The 21,656-nt window shown below is 44.7% G+C and overlaps 1 protein-coding gene across 3 annotated transcripts; it reads right to left on the bottom strand.

Moving 5' to 3' along the window:
* Positions 1-2,257: 2,257 nt before the first annotated feature.
* On the bottom strand, positions 2,258-21,588 carry LOC121569540 (integrator complex subunit 1-like). Of its 3 annotated transcripts, none has more exons than XM_041880592.2 (48): positions 21,467-21,588; positions 21,048-21,129; positions 20,666-20,950; positions 20,340-20,536; positions 20,113-20,250; positions 19,849-20,014; positions 19,462-19,567; positions 19,149-19,335; positions 18,800-18,945; positions 18,334-18,475; positions 16,743-16,919; positions 16,470-16,578; positions 16,277-16,397; positions 16,065-16,142; positions 15,796-15,977; positions 15,580-15,676; positions 15,366-15,457; positions 15,205-15,265; positions 14,903-15,100; positions 14,568-14,697; positions 14,288-14,467; positions 13,964-14,113; positions 13,687-13,866; positions 13,441-13,545; positions 13,050-13,217; positions 12,768-12,879; positions 12,504-12,662; positions 12,254-12,400; positions 11,971-12,069; positions 11,673-11,794; positions 11,126-11,383; positions 9,033-9,192; positions 8,688-8,819; positions 7,903-8,083; positions 7,498-7,627; positions 7,290-7,405; positions 7,073-7,160; positions 6,644-6,915; positions 5,383-5,512; positions 4,967-5,100; positions 4,598-4,790; positions 4,173-4,300; positions 3,927-4,033; positions 3,605-3,718; positions 3,438-3,508; positions 3,224-3,315; positions 2,887-2,996; positions 2,258-2,714 (listed from the first exon to the last, which is right to left on the bottom strand). In XM_041880592.2, exons 2-48 carry the CDS (start codon positions 21,103-21,105, stop codon positions 2,599-2,601), a joined length of 6,624 nt encoding a protein of 2,207 aa, XP_041736526.2. In that variant the 5' UTR covers positions 21,106-21,129; positions 21,467-21,588; the 3' UTR covers positions 2,258-2,598. The 3 variants fall into 3 exon arrangements, with proteins under 3 accessions (XP_041736526.2, XP_041736525.2, XP_041736527.2); XM_041880591.2 differs by having other exon boundaries at positions 21,472-21,588; XM_041880593.2 differs by having other exon boundaries at positions 7,498-7,624; positions 21,472-21,588.
* Between the last annotated feature and the right edge of the window lie 68 nt (positions 21,589-21,656).

The raw sequence follows: 21,656 nt of genomic DNA, 5'->3' as shown, positions 1-21,656 counted from the left end.
TTATTAAATTATTATGATGGATGTGTTTGTCACATCCAGGGAAGACAAAGGGACATGTGTTTTAGAGCAGAGGAAGCCCCTATCTGCTCGATGCCTCACTCTCTCTGGTTGCTAAGAGTATCCTGCAGAGAGCAGGCTGATTGGTTTAGTGCTGGATCACTGGCTATGGGATAAAGCTGAGAGCCAAGCCTGCTTTTCATGACAAAACGTTCAAGGGAAAGCGGCCACGATCCAAGAGCAATCACACTTTAGGCTTCAAAGTGCTAGGGAAAAAGAGAGGCGAGAGCCGGTCCACATTTTTTCCACACCGGCCGAGTGCAACTCATGCGTGGAGGAAGACGAGATGATCTAAGGAGAGGAAGACAGGTGTGCAGGGGCAGGTAGAGGCACATCGGGGCCCCTCCCAGGGGCGAGTGAGAGACAAGGACTCACCCCCACCTTCCACCCTCCTGCACTGTCCACTTTCACATGAACTAGCAAATCAACATATTACACATTAAAACAACTCTTTAAACTCATCTTTATGGGTTTACAATCTGTGACTTTTCATAAAGCCATGATAGGGCTTAGTTACAAAATACCTCATGTGCAGCAGTAAAGATGATTGATATAAGGGAGTTCATGAAGCTTAACTCGGAGCATGGCACATTGAGAGGGTTTTAGTACAGACCACAGCACCAGCTGCTTCTGAGGGCATCAAACGCTAGTCTGATGTGATGATGAATCAAGGCAGAGGTTGTTAGCATGTCAGTGGCCCATCAGGCTAGTTAATGACAGCCCCCTCTTTCCACCTCCTCCTCCTCACTGGCTGTCACTCATCTCTGTTCTGCCTCACTGCCACCAAGCCAATGGGATGCTGGCGCCTCACCAAGAGCCCAGGCAGCTACGGCATTTGTTGCTAGCTGATGGATAACCACAAACACAACTTTCAACTCACTGTGTGCTATATAACACCTTAAGGTGCAATTAACACATCAACCAAAAAACAAACAGTGGGAGGAGAGCACAGACAAGTATAATTAGGGCAAGAATAATTGCAGTACATAGAAATGTATTGCTTTTTAACTCTAACAAAATTGGGAAAGTATAGAGATACAAATAAATACACACAATACAAACGTGAGGTGACATGTTTTCATACACATACAAAATAATACAAGGCTTTTTTGTGAACAAATTGTAGTACAATAGTTTGCAGTACATGCAATAAGAAACATACTTGGACAATTAGTCAACCAGTCCAAGAGACAAGCCTTTTTAATTCCAATTTGTATCCAATTGATTATGCACAGCAGCACGTATGATGGTGAAAACCATAACGGTGGCAGAATCACTTGCACATTTTAAGACATTTCCACCCCTAGCTTCCCATCAATTATGACATGTTAAAAGGATAGTGGGGAGCAGATCATTGGACATATGTGGACCTCATTGAAGGAGGCTGCTTTCATCAGGCCCATGTGTACAGTATGTAGAGTGGCTGTCAGCCCCAATGGACAAAAGTGTCCCCTGACCCACCAGTGTGGGCATGTTCCACCTTCACATAGGATTCTCCCATAACTAAACAACTGTTTCCACTCCATGTCCCACCATGTAATCCAACACCAGCAAAGTACATTTCAGTGTTGGCCAAAACAGCCTGCCCACATGCAGCCTTCAAAGAGCGCTTTGGTCTGTGTGATTGAACAATTACTGCCTTGGTTAATTTCCCATAAATGGGCGAGGAAGGAACACTTAGCTGGGTTACCTGCACGTTGTTTCGCCTACCCCTTTGACTCTATCGAGAGGGTTTCTGTGGCACTGGGCAAAACAACTCACACTTTCATGGCAAATTGGTTTCCATCACAGCGTTCATTGCATGCCTTTAATTTGTCTTCTACACCCCAGTGCAAAGACTGCATAACTATGACAGCCATTTCAAACATGATCAGGCTCGGAGAATGCATGGAATGAAATATGAAGGCACCAGGGTCTTGCTCCATTAACAGTTGCTTAGTTTCTCTTGTTTGAGGTAGTGAAATGTTGATGCACAAAAGCAATAATTAGTTTCTGGTGAAATTCCAAAGATTATGCTACACAATTTCAGCTGGTAACTGACTTCCCACATTTAAATTCTTAAACATGCAACTGACACCATTATGGTATGAACTCTCTGGGATTAGAAGCAACAGAAAAAAAGACATAATTTGGCACCCTGGTTTTATGTAATGTTATTCCTAATATATTTGAGACAGAAATCCATCATTTCAAAAATAATATTTATTTTATTCAATTTATGACAGTGGTTGATAGCCAGTATTCATTATTTCAAAAATAATAGAAGCACTCAAAATAAGCACTACCATTGCAAAACCAGCATGAGTGAAAAAAATGTTTTTTTCTTTTTTTACAAGAATCACTATCACCATCTATTGAACACTTCGATATTACCTTTGAATCAAATAATCAGTTTGTCTAAATCCATAAATCCTGATAATTGACCACACTGATAAAAAAGCACAGGGCAGTTGTGTATGACTTGAGTCTTACTCCACAATACAAAAACATTATGGTGACACTGCCTCCCGTCAGAGGAGAAGGACTTGTACCTCCGGGTCATCACGTTGTTGCCTCCATGTGCAGGACCTTCATGGACTCAGAGATCATAGAGCTGGTGTCAATCTGCCCATAGATCCCCACCAAGAAGGCCTTGTGGAGTAAGATGTCTGCATGCTCTGAGGAGAAAAGCACAATGAAACAAAACAAAAAAACATTTGTTTGCTTTGAGCATGAATCCTTATACAGCTTGAAACACAGAACAGTTCACTTTCCAACTTGTGAGTTTAGACCTATAATAAGGACCAAGCACAGAAGCTGTGTAGTGCTGAGAAGATAGGACAATCATACCTTGACAGAGCAGCACGTATTCTGGCAGGTTCCTAAGCGCTGTCTGCACCACGTCAAAGTTCCCACTGCCCATACAGTACATGAAGGTGGGCAGGAAGTCTGCTGCCGTGCTGCAGCACCGGAAAAAAAAACATCTTACTTAGGACACGGAACTTCAAAGAAACATTATTTTAAGATGAGGCAACACCTTACAGGTACCACTACAGAAACATTTGCAGCCAAACATTCCTAGACCTCATCAATAAATTCATATCCAGCCAGACAACTGGAGCTCTCTCTCTAGATTCCTACATAAATCAGCAGAGAAATCCTAGAGGTGTCAGCAGGCTAGTCTTACCATGGGTTGTTCTGGATGCAGCGCAGGGCCAGGCTGAAGGCCATGTTACGACACAACTCCTCAGTAGAACTCATCAGTCTCTGCAGGTCATTCTGAGGGCAGGGAAGGCAATGAAAACCTGTTTATTTATACTGTACATAGTGGTGCAAAGCAGAGTCTGTGTTGGGGGATTATTCGTTCATAATAAAGGTCTGTTATTAGAAGGTGAACTTACAGTGAAGTGCTGAATGATCTCAGGATTCCTCTTGGACTTGTCCTCCACCTCGGTCAGAACTTCCAGAACATCTGAAACACAGCGGGTAGTAACATGTTGGTAAAGTTCAGCAAAATCCCTGAAGTTACGTGTTAAACTGACATGAGAGTATGTAATACATGAATGACCTTCTATGGCTTCTCCCCTGGAGATCTTCTTCAGGTACTTGGTCATGTCAGCTGCAGTCAGTGGAACGGAGGCTGAGATACTGACCATGGGCAGGGAACCAGAGGACGACTCATCTGATAGGAGGAAACACAGAGACATGTCAAAAACACCACAGCTGTTGATACAAATCAACCTTCTCGCTAAAATGGGTATGTATCTGTATACAGTCAAAATATGTAATTAATTGATTATATTTTCTTTCATTTGCCAAATTGTTGATGTGTTCTGATTCTCTTATGTTTTTTCATTCAAGGCAAAGTTTTCACAAGCGGATAAGCTTACCATCTCTGTCCTCAGCAGAGCTGTCAGAGGAGCCAGTCTTCACAGGCAGGGTGAGGCCAGCTAGCAGGGACTTGAGCAGCAGGTCAGGGTGCTCTGACGAGAGCCCCCTAGTGGGACAAACAGAGAAACAAAAGTCACTCCTTCACTGCTCCACACAACATGAAATAACAACTAACATTTAAGCAATTGTGTTGCCAATCCTAAAGTCCCAATAATAATTTTGAAAAACCCAGCTCAATGACTTACTGCAGGATATCGGAATGCTTCTGTAGATAGGGAATGGCTGCTGCTGCATCGTGGGTAATGTACTTCTGAATGAACTGCACAAATTTACTGAAGACGGCCAACGGATGCATACGAGGTCTCCTGAGGTTCTGCAAGGAATATGGACAACAAACATGATTAACTCCATGATCAATATGAGCTTTATTTTAATGCACAAAGCAGTTGACCTTGTGGAAATACTACTGTTCTATGAAAACACATTAGATCTGGTCAATATATCCAGCCAACCACAGCTGTAACAGTGACAACAATGTATTCGTTCCCCACCTATGAGAAGTCAAATACCTCTGAAACGCTAAAAAGAAAAACACAAGCAAATATCACCAAACCACCTGTAAAAGCCTCTGAGGCTGATCTTTGAGTGCGTTCTGTGTTCATCCCCTCACCTGCAGGATCTTCATGAAAGAGAGCAGGCAGTCCTGCAGCGCCCTCTGGTGTTCACTGTGGAACACTAACGGCTGCAGCAGCTCCAGGATGGACAGCACGTTGCTGAAGAACGTCAGGTGGTTCTGGCTCCGGAACTCCTGGAAGTTGAGGTGGATGCGTCCGTGGAGAAGTGCTCCGATCATCGGCAAGTGTCTGGAAAGCCAAGAAAGGTAAGCTTTGATCATTCTCCAGATGTTCCACCTCACTACAGCAAAGGTGAGAACAAATAAATCACCATCAGCTAATGTAGCTATGAAGCTACAATCTACCATAAGAGGTACATGAATTCATATGTCCAACATGAAGTTTGTAATGAAGATGGTGTTCACCTGAGAAGGAGGACAGGGTGGGACACAGCCAGCTTCCTGCAGGCCAGGTTAGCGTCTGACATCCGGTTCTCAGCCGACTTGGTGTCTCCTGTATCGCCTAGCAACGTGACCAGACGGTGAACCAGGACGTCGCGCTGAGAGGGAAGGATCACACATCAGTCATTAAGACTTCTATAACGGCTTCTGTGTTAGTCAATGACTTTGAGAAACAGTAAGGAGACTGCCCGCTGAAAGTCTAATAATAATATAATAATATAATATGCCATTTAGCAGACGCTTTTATCCAAAGCGACTTACAGTCATGCGTGCATACATTTTTGTGTATGGGTGGTCCCGGGGATCGAACCCACTACCTTGGCGTTTCAAGCGCCGTGCTCTACCAGCTGAGCTACAGAGGACCACAAGCTACAGTCTACCTTGCATGTGGTGCCGTCGGCGGCCCCCTCGCTGCTCAGAGTTGCGTCAGGTAAGGTCACGTGCTGGATGACCTCTGGGAAGTGCAGGTAGAGCTGGAGCAGGAGGTTCTGGCACCGCTTACTCATCACACTAAGGAACACACAATGGAGTTAGTTAGCGAACATCAGACAACAGTTTCTACACAGCAGACAGTGACAATGGTCTCCTACTACAATCCTCGTCTGATGTGGGCCTAGTTAGTTGGCTCATACATGTCAGACCGTCTACGAATCAACAGGATTTATGTTCACTGGTCATCACTGCCAGTGTTTTCCATAAACAGCAACAACCTTGACCAAGAGTCAGATTCCACTCTGTCTCTTCAACAACCATCATGTAATTGGAGTAAACACCAGCTAATCTAGCGATGAGCTTTAAAAGAGGAGACTGTGAGGAGAATGCCTAGCACACAGGGAAATGTTTATCCCACACAAGGCCAAACAGTCTGCTTTGTAAGACGGGTTTTAAGCAATCTATGTTTTCAGTCACAACTATTTGTACAAGACAGCTTAGCTGTGCTTAAAAATATTGTAATTGGAAAGATAATTTTGCTGCTTGACCTTGGCCAGAGTTTCCCCATTAAAATTGGTTTAATAACCAGAGGCAGACTCATGAAAGAAGGTTTGGCTTCCACAAAGAGGAGTTGCACCCTGATCTCTGACAGACGGCTAAGTCTGAGCAGGAATCCACAACACAGGCAGCAAGTTTAGAGCTGCAGCCCTAATCCTCTTGGCTTTATTATAATACACTGAGCTTTTAAAGAGATCACAGAACACACGACTTCTGGTCATTTTAATTTCACACCAATAGACCTAATTATCGCCTTTCCCCTGGTCCACACAGCATTGTGTCTGACAGAACATTCAGTCTGTGAATTTCATCTGTTCCGTCCAGGGGTTATCTAGTGATATGGCTCCAAGTTTATCAGCTCGGTTTAAAGAGGCCAAAGACCAAGTTCAATACTGGGGCTAATTAGGGAGGGTGAAAAATATGTCTAACTAAATGAACTGTGGGCACTTTAGTGAACCTTATGGGACCAAAATGTTATGGAGTGTCATGTCTGCTGTTGCTGAAGGAACATATGGGGTATTGAGAGAGAGAGAGGTCATCTCTGTCTAGAGTAGATCACATGGCAACAGATCACCCTGTAAATACTATAAAATTCACATTGGACAAGCCTGACTAAGCATGTCAGTCCGAGAGCCAACACCCCACCCATACCTGTCTCCCCATTTCTTTGTGCAGTTGATGAGGTATTCCGATACTTTCTTCACTCTCTCCAGGTCGCCATGGCAACAGCTTTGGAGCAGGGGCAGCCGTGACTGGATGAGGGAGCAGGAGGTGTGGTCCAGGGTGCTCTTGGCGTTGCCGGGGGTGTTGGCAGTGGGCGAGGAGTCACCGCGGCTGTTCAGCTCAGACTCTGACATGATGAGGTCCACCAGACTGATAATCTCCTCCGGGTTCAACCGCAGGACAAACAAATCTGTCTGTTTCTGGAGAGAGAGCGAGAGAAAGAGAGAGGGAGAGAGGGTGAACAAGAGAAGTATTGGAAGCAGTCAGGCTGAGGAGCAACAATGTTCTCTGGTTTGTGTCATGTGACTGGATTAATTGAAGTCATTATTTGAGGGCTAGACTGGTGTACTATACTACCTGTGGAGTCTTCTGGTCCCGGCCCTGCCAGATACGAGGGATGTGACTGCAGGCCCACAGGAAGTCCAGAGCAGAAGATGGGTCCAGTCTGGAGAACAGCATATGCAACACCATTACAGAACATTACAATACAACTTTCACTATTTGGGTAACACTATCATCTCAGTGTGAATACTACTGCTGAAGGTAATGATTTGAGTTTGATATGCTGACTGACCGCTGGTCTTGCTGCTTGCTGAGAAGAGCACTGATGCACTGATGAAGAGTTGTCCAGTTGGACTGATGGGTCAGCAACGCCAGAAGGTATGGTCTGTAGGAGGGAGTTCCTTTACCCTGGAATAAACCATATGAAAGGTGGTGAAGTACACACACACACACACACACACACACACACACACACACACACTGATTTTTGCTGAGATTACCTTGTTGAGAGCAAAAAGCAGCTTCCGCTGAAGGTCTGGACACACAGATGTGACCTCAGGGTCAAGAAGTCCCAGCCAATCAACAAGCAGCCCTGAGCTGGACCCGGTCTTTGTCACCTCGGAGCTGCTGCTGAAAGGGAAGTGAATAGATTGACAGGCTCAAGGTCGGGCTACATGAATGATGATCTATAGAATCCCTCAGTCAAACAAAGTACTGATTATTAAACATACAATAGTAACATTTCTAGGGCATTACAAAACACATAAAGCCATAAACAGACAAACAAAATGTCTGTTTGCTGTTTTCTATGAGATCAATGCCACACTTAACCAGATTTGTTTGTTGTTGTTTGAGTAAGTCAAAGGGACAAATTGATTTGAGCGTGATAGACTTGACATGCTTACTTGTTTACATCCACCTCTATTTTCACGGCTTGCTCTTCAGTCTCCTGGAGAAGCAGTGCCATCACCATGGCAACAGGGCCTGCGGTGGTAGAGCCGGTCCCCGTCTCTGTTCCAATGGTCATTAGCAAGGACAGCAGTTCCTCCAAATATGGAGACTTCCCCTCCACTAGCCCCTGTAACACTGGGAACAACAAACAAACAGTACTGAGTGTTATGAGATTACATGTGATGTGATGGTTGCAACATTCCCGCAGCTACGGTGGAACATTCAGAAGTAAAAAAAAAAAAACCTGGCCATGACGCTGAGCTCAGGAAAAATCTTGTGATTCAAAGGAGAAAAATAAACATTGTGGGGGCAAGCCAATACCACACACCAGAACTATGAACTACCAACTACCATTATTGCATTTTTGCGTAACCTAGATCACCAGCTTGGCCGCAACCAGTTTAATGTCAAAACATCCTTCATCTGGGCTTGATGGAGACCTGAGCCCATATTGGACATAAACAAGCTGGAAGCCGCTGGTCTGGTTTGGTTTCAGAGAAGAGCTTATAAAAACTCATAAGGAACAGGTCAACAAAGGAAAAACAGAGACACACAGGAGGCAATGAAACAAACTGATGTGGGGAAATTGCGTAACATCAGCCACCACATCCAGACTGGGGCAAAAATTGTGAGGATAGTTGATGTTCTAGCCTGAGAGAGAGTTGTGAAAGTGTCATTTCAGCCTGAAAAGAGACATACTTTCCCACAATAGAGTGAACGAAGCACTAAAGTACCATACCTTTGCCTATCAGTTCTGGCTCTGCGTTACATCTCTCCCCTGCCTTCAGTGTGGCGATTATGGCTCTCACGGCCACCTCAGAGTCCCTCCGATAAACCAGGGCCTCAGCCAGGTGGAGGAAGCCTGTACGAACTGCAGAGGATAGGCACACTTAGTTATCATCACATCGTTAAGGTTGAGATACCGTAGATTACTCTAACTGTGACTAGGCCCAAGTGTGAAATGACACCCCATTCCCTATATAGTGCAATACTTCTGACCGGCATCAAAAGAAGAGCAATACATACTGTATATGGGTAATAGGGTATCATTTAGGACGCAGCCAAGAACATAAGGAGCACCCACCATCAGTGAGCCGGTGCTTCTGGGAATACTGTCCAGCGAAGGACTTGAGCAGGGCCCGTAGCGGCCCCGCGTCCACGGCCGAGTTCTCCAACCATGTCATCATCTCCATGACAGCCTTGAAGAAGAGAGAGGAGAAGGCCACGTCCTGCGACACCAGACGCTGAGTAGAAGAGATGAAGACCAAGAGAAGGTGAGAAATACATGTTAAATCAACTCAATAGTCACATCTGTTTGGTGTAATGGCAAACATCCATATATTCAGTGATGACTGATGAAAAACAAACAGACACACACATACAGTGGTGGAAAAGTACTCAATGTTCATACTTCAGCAAAAGTAAAGATACCTTAATAGAAAATGACTCTTGTAAAAGTGAATGTCACCCAGTAAAACATTGAGTAAATGTCTAAAAGTATTTGGTTTTAAATATACTTAAGTATCAAACGTAAATGGAGTTTCTAAAATATATTTAAGAATCAAAAGTAAAAGTATAAACCATTTCAAATTCCTTATATTAAGCAAACCAGTTTAATTTTTTTATTGACGGTTAGCCAGGGGCAAACTCCAACATAATTTACAAACGAAGCATTTGTGTGTAGTGAGTCCGCCAGATCAGAGGCAGTAGGGATGACCAGGGATGTTCTCTTGATAAGTGTGTGAATTGGACCATTTTTCTGTCAAAATGTAACGAATACTTTTGGGTGTCAGGGAAAATGTATGGAGTAAAAAGTACATGATTTTCTTTAGCAATGTAGTGAAGTAAAAGTAAAAGTTGGTAAAAATATAAATAGTAAAGTAAAGTACAGATACCCAAAAAACTACTTAATTAGTACTTGAAAGTATTTTTACTTAAGTACTTTACACCACTGCATATATATATACACACAGTTGAAGTCGGAAGTTTACATACACTTAGGTTGGTGTCATTAAAACTCGTTTTTCAACCAATCCACACATTTCTTGTTAACAAACTATAGTTTTGGCAAGTCGGTTAGGACATAATAATAATAATAAGCCATTTAGCAGACGCTTTTATCCAAAGCGACTTACAGTCATGCGTGCATACATTTTTGCGTATGGGTGGTCCCGGGGATCGAACCCACTACCTTGGCGTTACAAGCAAAACTGCCAAAAAAAAGCATGACTATGGTTTGCAACTGCACATTGGGACAAAGATCGTACTTTTTGGAGAAATGTCCTCTGGTCTGATGAAACAAAAATAGAACTGTTTGGCCATAATGACCATCGTTATGTTTGGAGGAAAAAGGGGGAAACCGAAGCCGAAGAACACCATCCCAACCGTGAAGCATGGGGGTGGCAGCATCATGCTGTGGGGGTGCTTTGCTGCAGGAGGGACTGGTGCACTTCACAAAATAGATAGCATCATGAGGAAGGAAAATTATGTGGATATATTGAAGCAACATCTTAAGACATCAGTCAGGAAGTTAAAGCTTGGTTGCAAATGGGTCTTCCAAATGGGTCTTCCAAATGGACAATGACCCCAAGCATACTTCCAAAGTTGTGGCAAAATGGCTTAAGGACAACAAAGTCAAGGTATTGGAGTGGCCATCACAAAGCCCTGACCTCAATCCAATAGAAAATGTGTGGGCAGAACTGGAAAAGCGTGTGCGAGCAAGCAGGCCTACAAACCTGACTCAGTTACACCAGCTCTTGTCAGGAGGAATGGGCCAAAATTCACCCAACTTATTGTGGGAAGCTTGTGGAAGGCTACCCGAAACGTTTGACCCAAGTTAAACAATTTAAAGCAATGCTACCAAATACTAATTGAGTGTATGCAAACTTCTTACCCACTGGGAATATGATGAAAGAAATAAAAGCTGAAAGAAATCATTCTCTCTACTATTATTCTGACATTTCACATTCTTAAAATAAAGTGGTGAAAAAGTGTGAAAAACTGAGTTTAAATGTATTTGGCTAAGGTGTATGTAAACTTCAGACTTCAACTGTATATATATAGGCGACAGACAGAGAGCGAGACAGAGAGCGACAGCGAGAGAGAGCGACAAAGAGAGAGCGAGAGATGCAGCACTGTTGCACTGTTTAGAAGGACAGCAGAGTACATCAATCATACCTGGTAGAGGTGCAGCTGGCGCAGTATGGGGCAGGACAGGGCATGGCTGCGGTTCATGGCCATGACGAGGGCCCCAACGTGGGCAGAGCTGAGCAGGGCAGCCAGGGCCTGTAGGAGACGCACTGCCACCCCACCCTGCTGGGGGTGCCCCCCCTGTCTGGCACGCACCAGCTCTTGGGCCAGAGCCTGCTGCAGGGCCAGGGAGAGGGGCCGGGGAGGGGTGCTGGGCCTGCGGTGGTCCACCTTCAGAGGGAACATCTGTGAAGACAAAGCCAGAAGTATTAGACCCTCAGTCAGCACTCTGAGAACAGGTGGTAGATCTGACTACATTAATAACCACAAACAACTCTGTCAGCAAGGATAATCAATCATTTCACTGTAGGCTACTTGTGCAGGTATGATTAAAAAGCCTTGGTGTCTGTTTTATCAGACAAACTACAAGAAAATGGTTGGTGAAATCAGAGATAATAAAATGATTGGCTCCATAAACTTGACTTCAGACAGGTATTAATGTGTCATCAATCTCCAGGCAGATATACATTCCTACCTGAAGCAACATGCCGGTGAGGTCATCCTCAGGCCCAATCACTGGGATCTGATTGGCTCTCATCTTCAAGGAGCAACTAGGAGTTTCCACAGTAACTTTGGCCCTGTTCACCTCAGTACTATCTGTAAGGTTAAACATCATAGTCTTCAGTTATTGACAGGTATGGACCCAAAATACCAAAACTGTGTTTTTACTGGGCTGTTCCAAAACTTTTATAAGAAATGTACCACAGAGAGGCATTAGAAAACATAAATAGCATATTAATATGTAATCACGGAGTAGTAAGAGACTGACTGACCTCTGCGAGGAGGGAGAGAGGAGCTGAGCAACCCGTGGAAAGTGTGCCCCCCTGTGGCACCTCGCTCATGCTGCACCTCCACCAGATGAGCCATGTAGTCTGTAGCACAGGACATACAGAAACATCAGGAATAGAGAATATACCGACAACACTAAATAGTCAGACTTAGACACAGAATCATCAGGAATAAATTATATGAGCACTAGCTAAATAACTGAGGCAAACATTATCCACGTGGAATAGATATAGTGTAGTAGGATAGTTAGTGGTCAAGCGCTCTCACTCTTGTCCATGATGTTCTGTTCCAGTGTCTGTGAGTCGTGGGACACGGCTTGGTCCAGGTACTGCAGCAGTTTACTCATACTGGACACGGGGATGCCAAACGACTGGACAAACAGCAGCAGCTGCTGGGGCTCCAGATCCTGCAGCGCTGCAGAGGACAGACATAGTATCAGAAATACCATCATTATTTACGGTAGTATTTTACACCATATACTTCTACCTGCATGTATTTAATGTGTTTGGACTTGTACCTGCATCCACCAATCGTGCGACCTCTGACCGGATCATCCTCAGCTTCAACCAATCAGGAAGCAGCAGGGCCTCCTCGGATGTGTCCACCAAGAAGGCGGTGGGGAGGGGTTTCTTGTCGGGGAACCAGATGTCCAGGAGGTTGAAGAAGTCACTCTCCTCTGAGAACAAAGACACATTAATCATTCTATATACTGAAACTGATAATGAGGTACAGTAGATAGGCCATGTTTGTAACAACAACTGTGGTATTCAGAGATACATACCTTTGGGTGGCCCCAGTGTCAGGAGAATGACCATGGCATGGACCACCAGAATATGCATGGTGGCTGTCTCCCCTGTGGTCCAACGCAGAAACACCTGGTCCTGAGATTCTGACTATAGAAAGGGTCAAAGGAGTAATGTAATTTCAGTGACAACTGTATTGACAGCAAGCACCTCTAGTTGAAATGATTGATAAGGGTCTACCAATATGAAACCATCTTCCAGTTAGATGCAGAAAATGTAAGGTTAGCCCCACCCCCTCCCAGTAATGATCCAATCCTCACCCAGCTGTAGAGGTCCTCTCCCTCCTTGGTCTTCCTCATCCTCCTGATGTAGCTGGAGAAGATGGAGATGAGGGCTGAGAGCACAGCGTCTGACTCGGGCCGGCAGGAGTGCTTGGAGAACAGGCTGTTCATGATGGTGGAGCGCTCGACAATCAGACGGGCCACATCCTACAGGATCACAAATCAAACCCATCTCAGTATCTAACTATGAAGGCAATACAGGGTGTTGTTCAGTGGGGGAGAAAACGTTTTGAAACTACCTGAACTTGTTCAATAAGAACACAGACTTTAGTTCTTCTTGCAAAATGTTTTGCTACGGGGTGCTCTACTGAACACACAACCCAGGTAAATAATAGGAGGTATGACTGAGGATAAGAGGTGTCATGGCTACCAGAGCGAGGTCGTTGTGAGATGCCTGCTCCTCCACTGGTGCATGCTGGGACAGGTAGATGAGGTAGGCGCTGATGGTCTGTGGGTCGGTCTCCATGTGGATGGCCTGGGGAAGAACAGAAACACATCACACATTCTTACCACATCCCTTCAGCAAGAAAACTCACTTTGTGTCAACTACAACTTGAAAATGAGGCCAAATACGGTTCACATTGGTATGAATTGTCTAGACCAGATCCCCACTGACTTGCTGCAGAGCGGTGGAGGTCATGCCCCGGACGCTGTCGAACAGGGGCAGCTTGGGGAGGTCCTGCAGGAGCCACTGGTACCCTGGCAGCAGCTCAGCATCTCTGGAGTCCTCCTCCATGGGCTGGTCCCTCTCCTCTCCATCCTTCAGACCCCCCTCAGTCAGCACCAGAGACAGACCCTGAACAACAGCAGAACAACCAAAGTAGATGAATACATCTCCTCAGTAAATCAATGAAACACTCATATTAGTGTGTGTCCTGTCTCTTATAATGTACCTTCATAGCCAGGACTCTTGATGCCACTTGAGAAGAGCTGAGGCGGCGCAGGAAGTAGTCCAACACCTCACATGTGGTCTGTTCGTCAGCTTTAGGACCCAACAGCAGATCCTGCAGCCGTCCAAGGAGCTGCCTCTGCTTCTGTTGTCTCTGGTGTAGTGAGAGAGAACAGAAAAATGACATTTGTTGGTTTGTGTGGATGAAATAATGAAATAAAACATGACAAGTTTATCCTTTGAGATGCTGGAGTCAGTGATTTCTCTGACCACAAAAGCTATTCAAAACAAACAGAAATATAATAGCTGTTAAGAAACGGCAGCATACTTGTCTTTTCTTGGCTCTCTGCTCTTTGCTCTCTCCTTCCTCGTCATCCTCGATGGGCAAGTTGTCATCTGCAGCATCGTGAAGCAGGAATTCACACAGGCACTGCACGGGCAGCACGTCCAAGGACCCCTCACTTGACTGCACCAGGTCAGCCAGCCAGGGCATTGACTGAGAGGAGGCCTGGGGAAAACATCGAACACAGTTGTTAAGAGTTCCTTCCAGAGAGAATACTTTCTATTGGAGAAGGAAGAGCGGTGAGAGAGGATGTGCTCTTGCTTACCTGTCTCTGGATGATGTTGAGCAGGAAGTCAGGGTTGCGAGAGCGGCAGAGTAGGTGACCCAGGCGAAGGGACTGGTTAAGGCTCTTCACCTGCTCCTGGACTGCGGGAGGGGGTTTGCGAGGGGGACCCCTAGAAAAAAGAAACAAGTAGGATTACCACATGACTGAAAATGAGTCGGTTTCCCAGACCCAGATTAAGCCTAGTCATGGACTAAAAAGCCCATTCAATGGAGATTTGAGCATGCTTTTTTTGGTCTAGGACTACACTTAATCTGGGTCTGGGAACTGTCCCTAAAAGTGGTCTACAAGGTGCAGGTATGAAGCAGGAGTCTTACTGTGGGTCCAGACTGGTGAGCTGGGACAGCAGCAGGCTGTTGCTCTCTGTGATGGTCTGCTTGGTGGAGGCAGCTGCCAGGTGGCTCTCGAAGGCCAGGATCTCTTGCTTCTCTCTCTGGGACACCTGCAGCTCCCTGTTGATCATCTCGGTCTTGGTCTCCTCATCAGCCACCGTGCATGGAGGGTAGGAGTAGTTACTGCCAAGCAGGAAAAAGTGGGTGAAGAAAGATAAGGTTCGTTGAGTAGCTAGTCTGGTATGTGTTGGGTTTAAACTGATAAATGTTTCATATTTGTTACTTACTTTGTCATGACCATCTCCATGAGCATTTTCAGTGTGGGATAGCCATCCCAGGCAGCCAAGCCTGAAGAAAAATAAATGATTATAACAAAAGGGAAAACCTGTGGCTAATATTCTAATATATACATTGATGATTTGTAGGGAAACCTGGTTGAGACCCATACCTATTTTCTGTGGATTGAAAGCCGCCACCACAAGTAGCAGGAGCCACGCCTTCCAGTAGAGTGTGGCTATCGCCAGGTTCGGAGGAGTATACCTTGAAAAACATCCAACGTGTTATTTACAGAAATATAATTTGTTTTAAGAAAACGACATGAACATCGACTGCCAGCTGACTGGCAAGTTCATTAATCATACTAAAAAAAGAGAGCAACGTACCCTGCAGGCAGCTGAATGTTCTCTGGGTGGTGGTAGGTGCACAGGTTCAGCACTGCATCAATCAGTTGGATCCTCTCCACTCTCAACACATCCAGATCTACAAAAGCAAAACCGGCAAACAAGCTCAATATCCCTCTTTAGGTAATGCCAAATAAACAAAGTTCCCTCAACGTCATCTCTTTTCATGAAAATGTTGATGAAGTAAACTCCACTTACCCATTGCTGTTGCAGATGTTGTACCATCGGACTGGACTCCGGCTGCCCTCTTCACCAGGTGGTCCGCCAGCTCCATAGCGTCGGCCGGGCCCAGGGGCAGGTCTCGGGACAGTCCGATGACTAGGATACGCATCAGAGTGTCCTCCAGCAGAGGCACTTCAGAGCATAGCCGCAGGAAGAAACTGGCGGAGGCAAAATATTTAAGTGATGTCAACGGAGCAGACATGAATAAAACAAATCTAAAACAAAGGTTCGGAAGAGATGCTCACTTTCTGTCGCTCTCAGGAGGCCAGTTATCCCACTTGTAGTAGGTCTCTGGTTGCTCCGTGAAAAGCACCTTGTGAAGACTGGGGAAAAGAAACACAAGTATATTTTGGGTAGAATAATTATCTTAAGTAACTATTGTAGGATGTTTATTAGCTCCTCCTATTTTTATCTTTTTTTAACAATCAAAGTGGCATGAAAACTCCCAAACACATACCAGTGTATATAGTCCTTGGATGGCACTTTGGCAATAGTGGGAACAACAGTGTGAAGCCACCACACAGCATCCCTCTGAATGGCAGCTATATTATTCTGAAAGGATCTCAGACCATCCAGATCTGAAACAGACAAAAAGGATGTTCAAAATGTCCACATTGACGACAAGCAAAGAAGTAACTACAATAACTTACTCTTCTTCTCTCCTTTGTCCCATGCAACGCCAGCCTCCTTGACCTGAGCTGTGATGCCCAGCATCATGGAGCACGTGAGCAGGTCTGTCACCTGGATCACAAAGCGTTCCTGTGGAAAACAGACAGAGAGCATGAGCTCAGATCCACAGAACGCATATAAGTTATTCATATGTGAAGAGGCATAGAAGGGTATGTAACTAGGTAGGGGGTGAGTTATTTCATGGTACAGGAGACTGAGACAGGGTGGGAGTAATATAACGTTTATGAGCTCACTTTGAACTCCATGTCGACGTAGGTGGCCTCCTTCCTTTCCTGCATCAGACCCAGGCAGAAGGACTGGAAGTTGATCTCGTGCTTGGTCTGTTTGATGATCTCTCTCAGCAATGCTCGTGAGGCACGCAGGTAATCATCCTTATTGGTTAGCAGGTCTTGGAACACCATGGCCAGGAACTAAAGAGAGGATCAGAAGAGAGTGAACAGCTTTAAGACGAGCGGTTTCCAAACATCATCTCCTTCTTGTGTTTCAGTTACTAAATAATAAAGTTAAAATGTGATCACTCCAAGAATAAAAATGTGTACTTCAATCCAAAGCCAATAAAGCTCATCCTGGTCCATTTCTGAACTCGGGCTTGACATAAAATGTTTTACTTGTCCGAAAGCTGAAGTCACTTGTCCCCAATTATTCCCATTTAAAAGCTGCAACTTTAGGACATTAAACACTTTATTAGAATAGTTTGGAAAATAGTCTTCATAACTTTAATTGGTCTTAATGCTTTATGATATTTAAATTAGTTGGTTCGCAACAGCAAGGTGGGTCTTTTTTTCCGACCTCGCATGCATGCATCATTTCTGTCTTATAATTCTTTGCTCAACTGTAAGGTTTGTTCAAATTTCTCATTCGATTTTTATATCTTGCTATTGTTTCTCTCTCATTATTACCTTAGGCCTCCCATGCCTTGAGGTTATTCAAAAACAACTTCAAACTTTGAGATAGCCTAGAACTCCATTAGATTCATTCATTGTTTGATCATGAAATAGCACGGCAGGAGAAATCTAGCATGCATTAAACTGAGAGTGGCTTAATAGGCCAAGTCATATTAATATCAAATGAAAGATAAAATAGAGAATGTGGGCTTCTATAACAATAAGACACCGGAGTATCCTCTATATAAATAGACTTTGGCTATTGGCCCAGATCATCCGATATTCGAGAGAGAGAAAAAAAAACATTCTGACCGGATATTTTGCGCTGCTTTAGTGATACTCTTACGCCTCGATCACAGGCATTGCATTTTGGTACACCAGAAATACATTAATTTCCAATGGAACGCTGCGTTTGCCCTGCAGCATTGCGTTGCAGAGGCAGTTGCAGTGCGTTCTGTGTGGTGCATACGTTGGATTTATCGAACGTATGCGTGAAACTGTATGTGTAGACGGCTTAACAGAAATGGTAGCAGAAGGTGAATGTTGAACTTTTGTTGCACACATATACAGATGCTGCGTACCATTTTGCGCAATGACACTGCAGGTGTGATCGAGGCGTTAGCTCTGTCTACATTGTTCTCTTGCTTTGTGTAAATATAACATATTTATTGAAATAGGCTATAGCAAATAGGAATATAGGCAATTTACTCAGAATGTCAATCGTTTGATATTGTGATTTTTTTTACTTGTCCATTCGGACAACTGAAATCTATATTCTGGTTGTCTGACATTTTTTTTTTACTTGCCCCGGACAAGTGGACAAGCCTTAATGTCGAGCCCTGTGAACCACATATATTTACTTTCCCCTCAGTAACTACTAGTAACACATTTTACATTTTCCGCAGGTGTGTTGTCACGTCAGCATGGAATACTCCCTCACCTTAGGGGCCTGCTCTGGGCTGTGCTGGAGCAGTGTGTGAAGGACTTGCATGTTGTTGGGGTTCCTGGCATTGGACAGCTCGTTGAAGATCACCAGCTTCACCATAGTTCCCAGGTTGTCTCTGTGTGCATTCAGTAGCTCCCTGGTAATCAAAGGCCAGACAGCACAGTTAAGTGTATGAATAAAGCGTTCTGCATGAAAGCATTTGAAATATAAATGGTCCCCTATAGATGATCAAACTAACAACATTGAACACATCAACTATGTTGATATGCAACAACTTTCCAGGGTTAGGGTTGAGGTTAGGGTTGAACCAGGATGTGGACATGAAGCTAGGGTTAGGGTAAGGGTTCTGGTTGAGGCACCTGGGTACTTAGTTGAACAAGTTAGTTGAACATCTATAAACCATGTGTAGGGGACTATCCAAACTAAATAATGATATCGCCATAAGAGAGGACCTGCAGACCTGACACAGAGCATGTAGTGATTGAGGATGACTTTAGGTTTCAGGCGGATCTTGATGAGGTTGGAGATCACCTCCATGTCGTCCGCTCCATGGGAGTTGCAGTTCATACAGAGAGACATGAGAAGGTCCTGAGCTGGACGGGTCAGCTGCAGAGTCAAAAGTCTTCATTATACATAATTTCATTCAAACAGCTGCATTTACATGTTAGATTTGAGGGTGATGTACAACTATATTGAGCTGGAAGGTGATGGATCTTATGCCCGCTTTAGACCACTATTGCCAATTAAATGATGATTCCTGTTAACTAGTGAAGGTGATGTGTGTAGCTGATTGTTACTCCTCCTCTCACCTTTGGGTTCTGCAGCCACATCTCCAGCCTCTGCACAGCCATAAGCCGCACCTCCTTGTAGCCACAGGTGGCAGTGAGCAGACGCAGCAGGTTACGGGATACATTGTCCATGGGCTGCCTGCGGTTCAACTGGTCCTTCAGGACATCTAGAACATAGTCCTCCACACTCTCAGACAGCTCCTCGTACCTTAGATGAAGAGTGAATGAACGCAAACTGTTCAATGAACTGATCAGTCTAAGTAGAAGTAGACAAGACAATCAATATATTACTGCTATGTGTAGTAGCCTATGCCTAAACAAGGTACTACCGTACCTTGGCATAACTTGTCCATCATCTTCAGGGCTAAGTTTCTCCTCAGCAATCAGCAATTCAGTCTGGCTGTCATCCTCATCTGGGGTGGAGGGGTGAGGACTGCTCCCTGGAAAGTTTACATTGTAGTCATTTAGCAGACGCTCTTATCCAGAGTGACTTAGAGGCGCAATTATGGTTAAGTGCCTTGCTCAAGGGCACAGACTGACTTTTCACCTAGTCTGCTTGTGGATTCGAACCAGTGACCTTTCGGTTACTGGCCCAACGCTCTCAACCACTAGGCTACCTGCCGCCCTATGTTAAATTACATAGTAATAATTAAGAGTCAAATCCAATGTCACAGGATTCACACCTGAACAAACCGGTAGGTGCATACATACAGTACTATACCTGCACTGATATCCCCACCGGAGCGGCCAGTGTCAGTCTGCAACTGCAGCAGCATACTCTTTGGGGGCATTTTGGTACTGAAGGCAGTCTGGATGTTGTCCACAAAATTCTTACAATGGGAACTGTCCACCCAAATTCGCTCCCCCAAAGAGTCCTCAATGTACACCTGAAAAGAACAAGAACATGTTAAAGGGGGCACAACAGTGGTAACAATGTAGCTAGAATACAAACAGAAATCCAACAGGAATGATGAGTGGTTCTCACTTTGACAAAGATCTCTGGCCAGTTCTCATCCTCCTCATAGGCTGCCATCAGCAGGTTGCAGGCTAGCACAGACACCAGACTGTTGCCCTTGGCTTTGAAGTTGATGGAGGCATCCCGGCGAAGAAGACTGCACAAGGCCTGTCCACACACAGATAGAGAAAGTCATGAACCAATCTGTATAACAATTGTATGGAACTGATTGTAAAATGTTGGGTTTCAAATCTCACCTCAATAATGCCTTCAGTGGCAAAGACATTGGGCTTAATCTTGGCCAGGAACATGAGGCTGAGGTACAGTGTTATGTCAGGTTTGGCCCGGTTCATCTTCAGCTGTTTGACAGCTCCACAGAGCACCCCTTCAATGCGATCATCATTTCCATCCTGCTCTGCATTCTCAATCTCATCCAGGAGCACTGCTGGGGGGACTGTAAGAAAACCATTGTGTTAGTAATATGCACAGCCACAGCGCATCACAGAATCAGGATTCACAATCCTGGGATTTAACCACTACCTATTCCTCTGGAAAACATATTTGAATTTATACTGTTTCCTACCTTCTATGGGCACCACTGAGGGCTCCTTGATCGAAGGCGATATAGCCCTTTTGTCCACTGCTGCTACATCAGCCAGTCGTCCCAGGGCGCTGACAGGAGGGGTAGAGGAGAGCTTGGGGCGCTTCACGAGGCCGGACAGGCCAGAGGAGGAAGGAAGTGACGAGGAAGTCTCTCGTTTGCGGTCAGTGGGTAAGGTGGACGCTGGCTTAAGGAGAACTGCAGGTGCTTTGGACTCTCCGCCACTCTTTGACCCCAATGCTATGAAATCTCCTGGAGGAGGGTGACCTATTGGCAACATTTGGAAGAGAAACACTTATAATATTATTGTATGTTTGACAAAGGTTTGATGAAGTGGGTACACATAGCTAGATACTGTACATACCTGAGGGTTTTGCAGCACTAGGACGCCTGATCGCTGTAGGCTTGGGACGATTCATCATGTATGCTCACTGCCAGATCATGTACTGTGTGAGATCAGAGATTTCAACATGAGACACACAGGTAGGTAGCTAGCATAGCTACCTGGAAACTGGTCGGTAAATAATTTTCTCATCTCAACATCGAGGCTGCCTATTTGTAAAGCATATTCACATCACGATAACGAATTTATCCCCGAAAAGTGCCTAAAACCTTTGGCATTTGTCAAACTGAAAGGGCTAAGTAGTAGCTACTAGCTAGCTATCTAATGTTATTGTGATCCATTATAGACAGCGGCTAGCTAGTTACGGTTACCGGTATGTGAGTTAGCTAGTAGCTAGCTACAAGCAATTACATCGGCAAAAAGCTAGTTAGATGAACAACCTTACGTGTTAGTTCGTTTCCAATATGCATGGGTACTTATGACTGACTATTGCAATTGCAAACTATTGAATATAAAAAAGAAATAGAGTCGTCTTCACGTCCATGTTGTTTTCCCGAACGGAAGTTCCGCCCCTGAAAGAGTGAGCGTTGAAGAACATCAAAAATGTGCTCATGCTGTGCAGACCTCAAA

Source organism: Coregonus clupeaformis, chromosome 7 (assembly GCF_020615455.1).
Source record: "Coregonus clupeaformis isolate EN_2021a chromosome 7, ASM2061545v1, whole genome shotgun sequence".
Taxonomy (NCBI): Eukaryota; Metazoa; Chordata; class Actinopteri; order Salmoniformes; family Salmonidae; genus Coregonus; species Coregonus clupeaformis.
This window is presented reverse-complemented; position numbering and strand designations above follow the sequence as displayed.

Coding starts and splice junctions, on each gene's coding strand:
- LOC121569540 (XM_041880592.2), bottom strand. CDS start 21,105: ATGATGAATCGTCCCAAGCCTACAGCGATCAGGCGTCCTAGTGCTGCA. Junction 16,579..16,742: donor ACGTCGACATGGAGTTCAAA/GTGAGCTCATAA, acceptor TGTTTTCCACAG/GAACGCTTTGTGATCCAGGT. Junction 15,266..15,365: donor TTTCAATCCACAGAAAATAG/GTATGGGTCTCA, acceptor ATTTTTCTTCAG/GCTTGGCTGCCTGGGATGGC.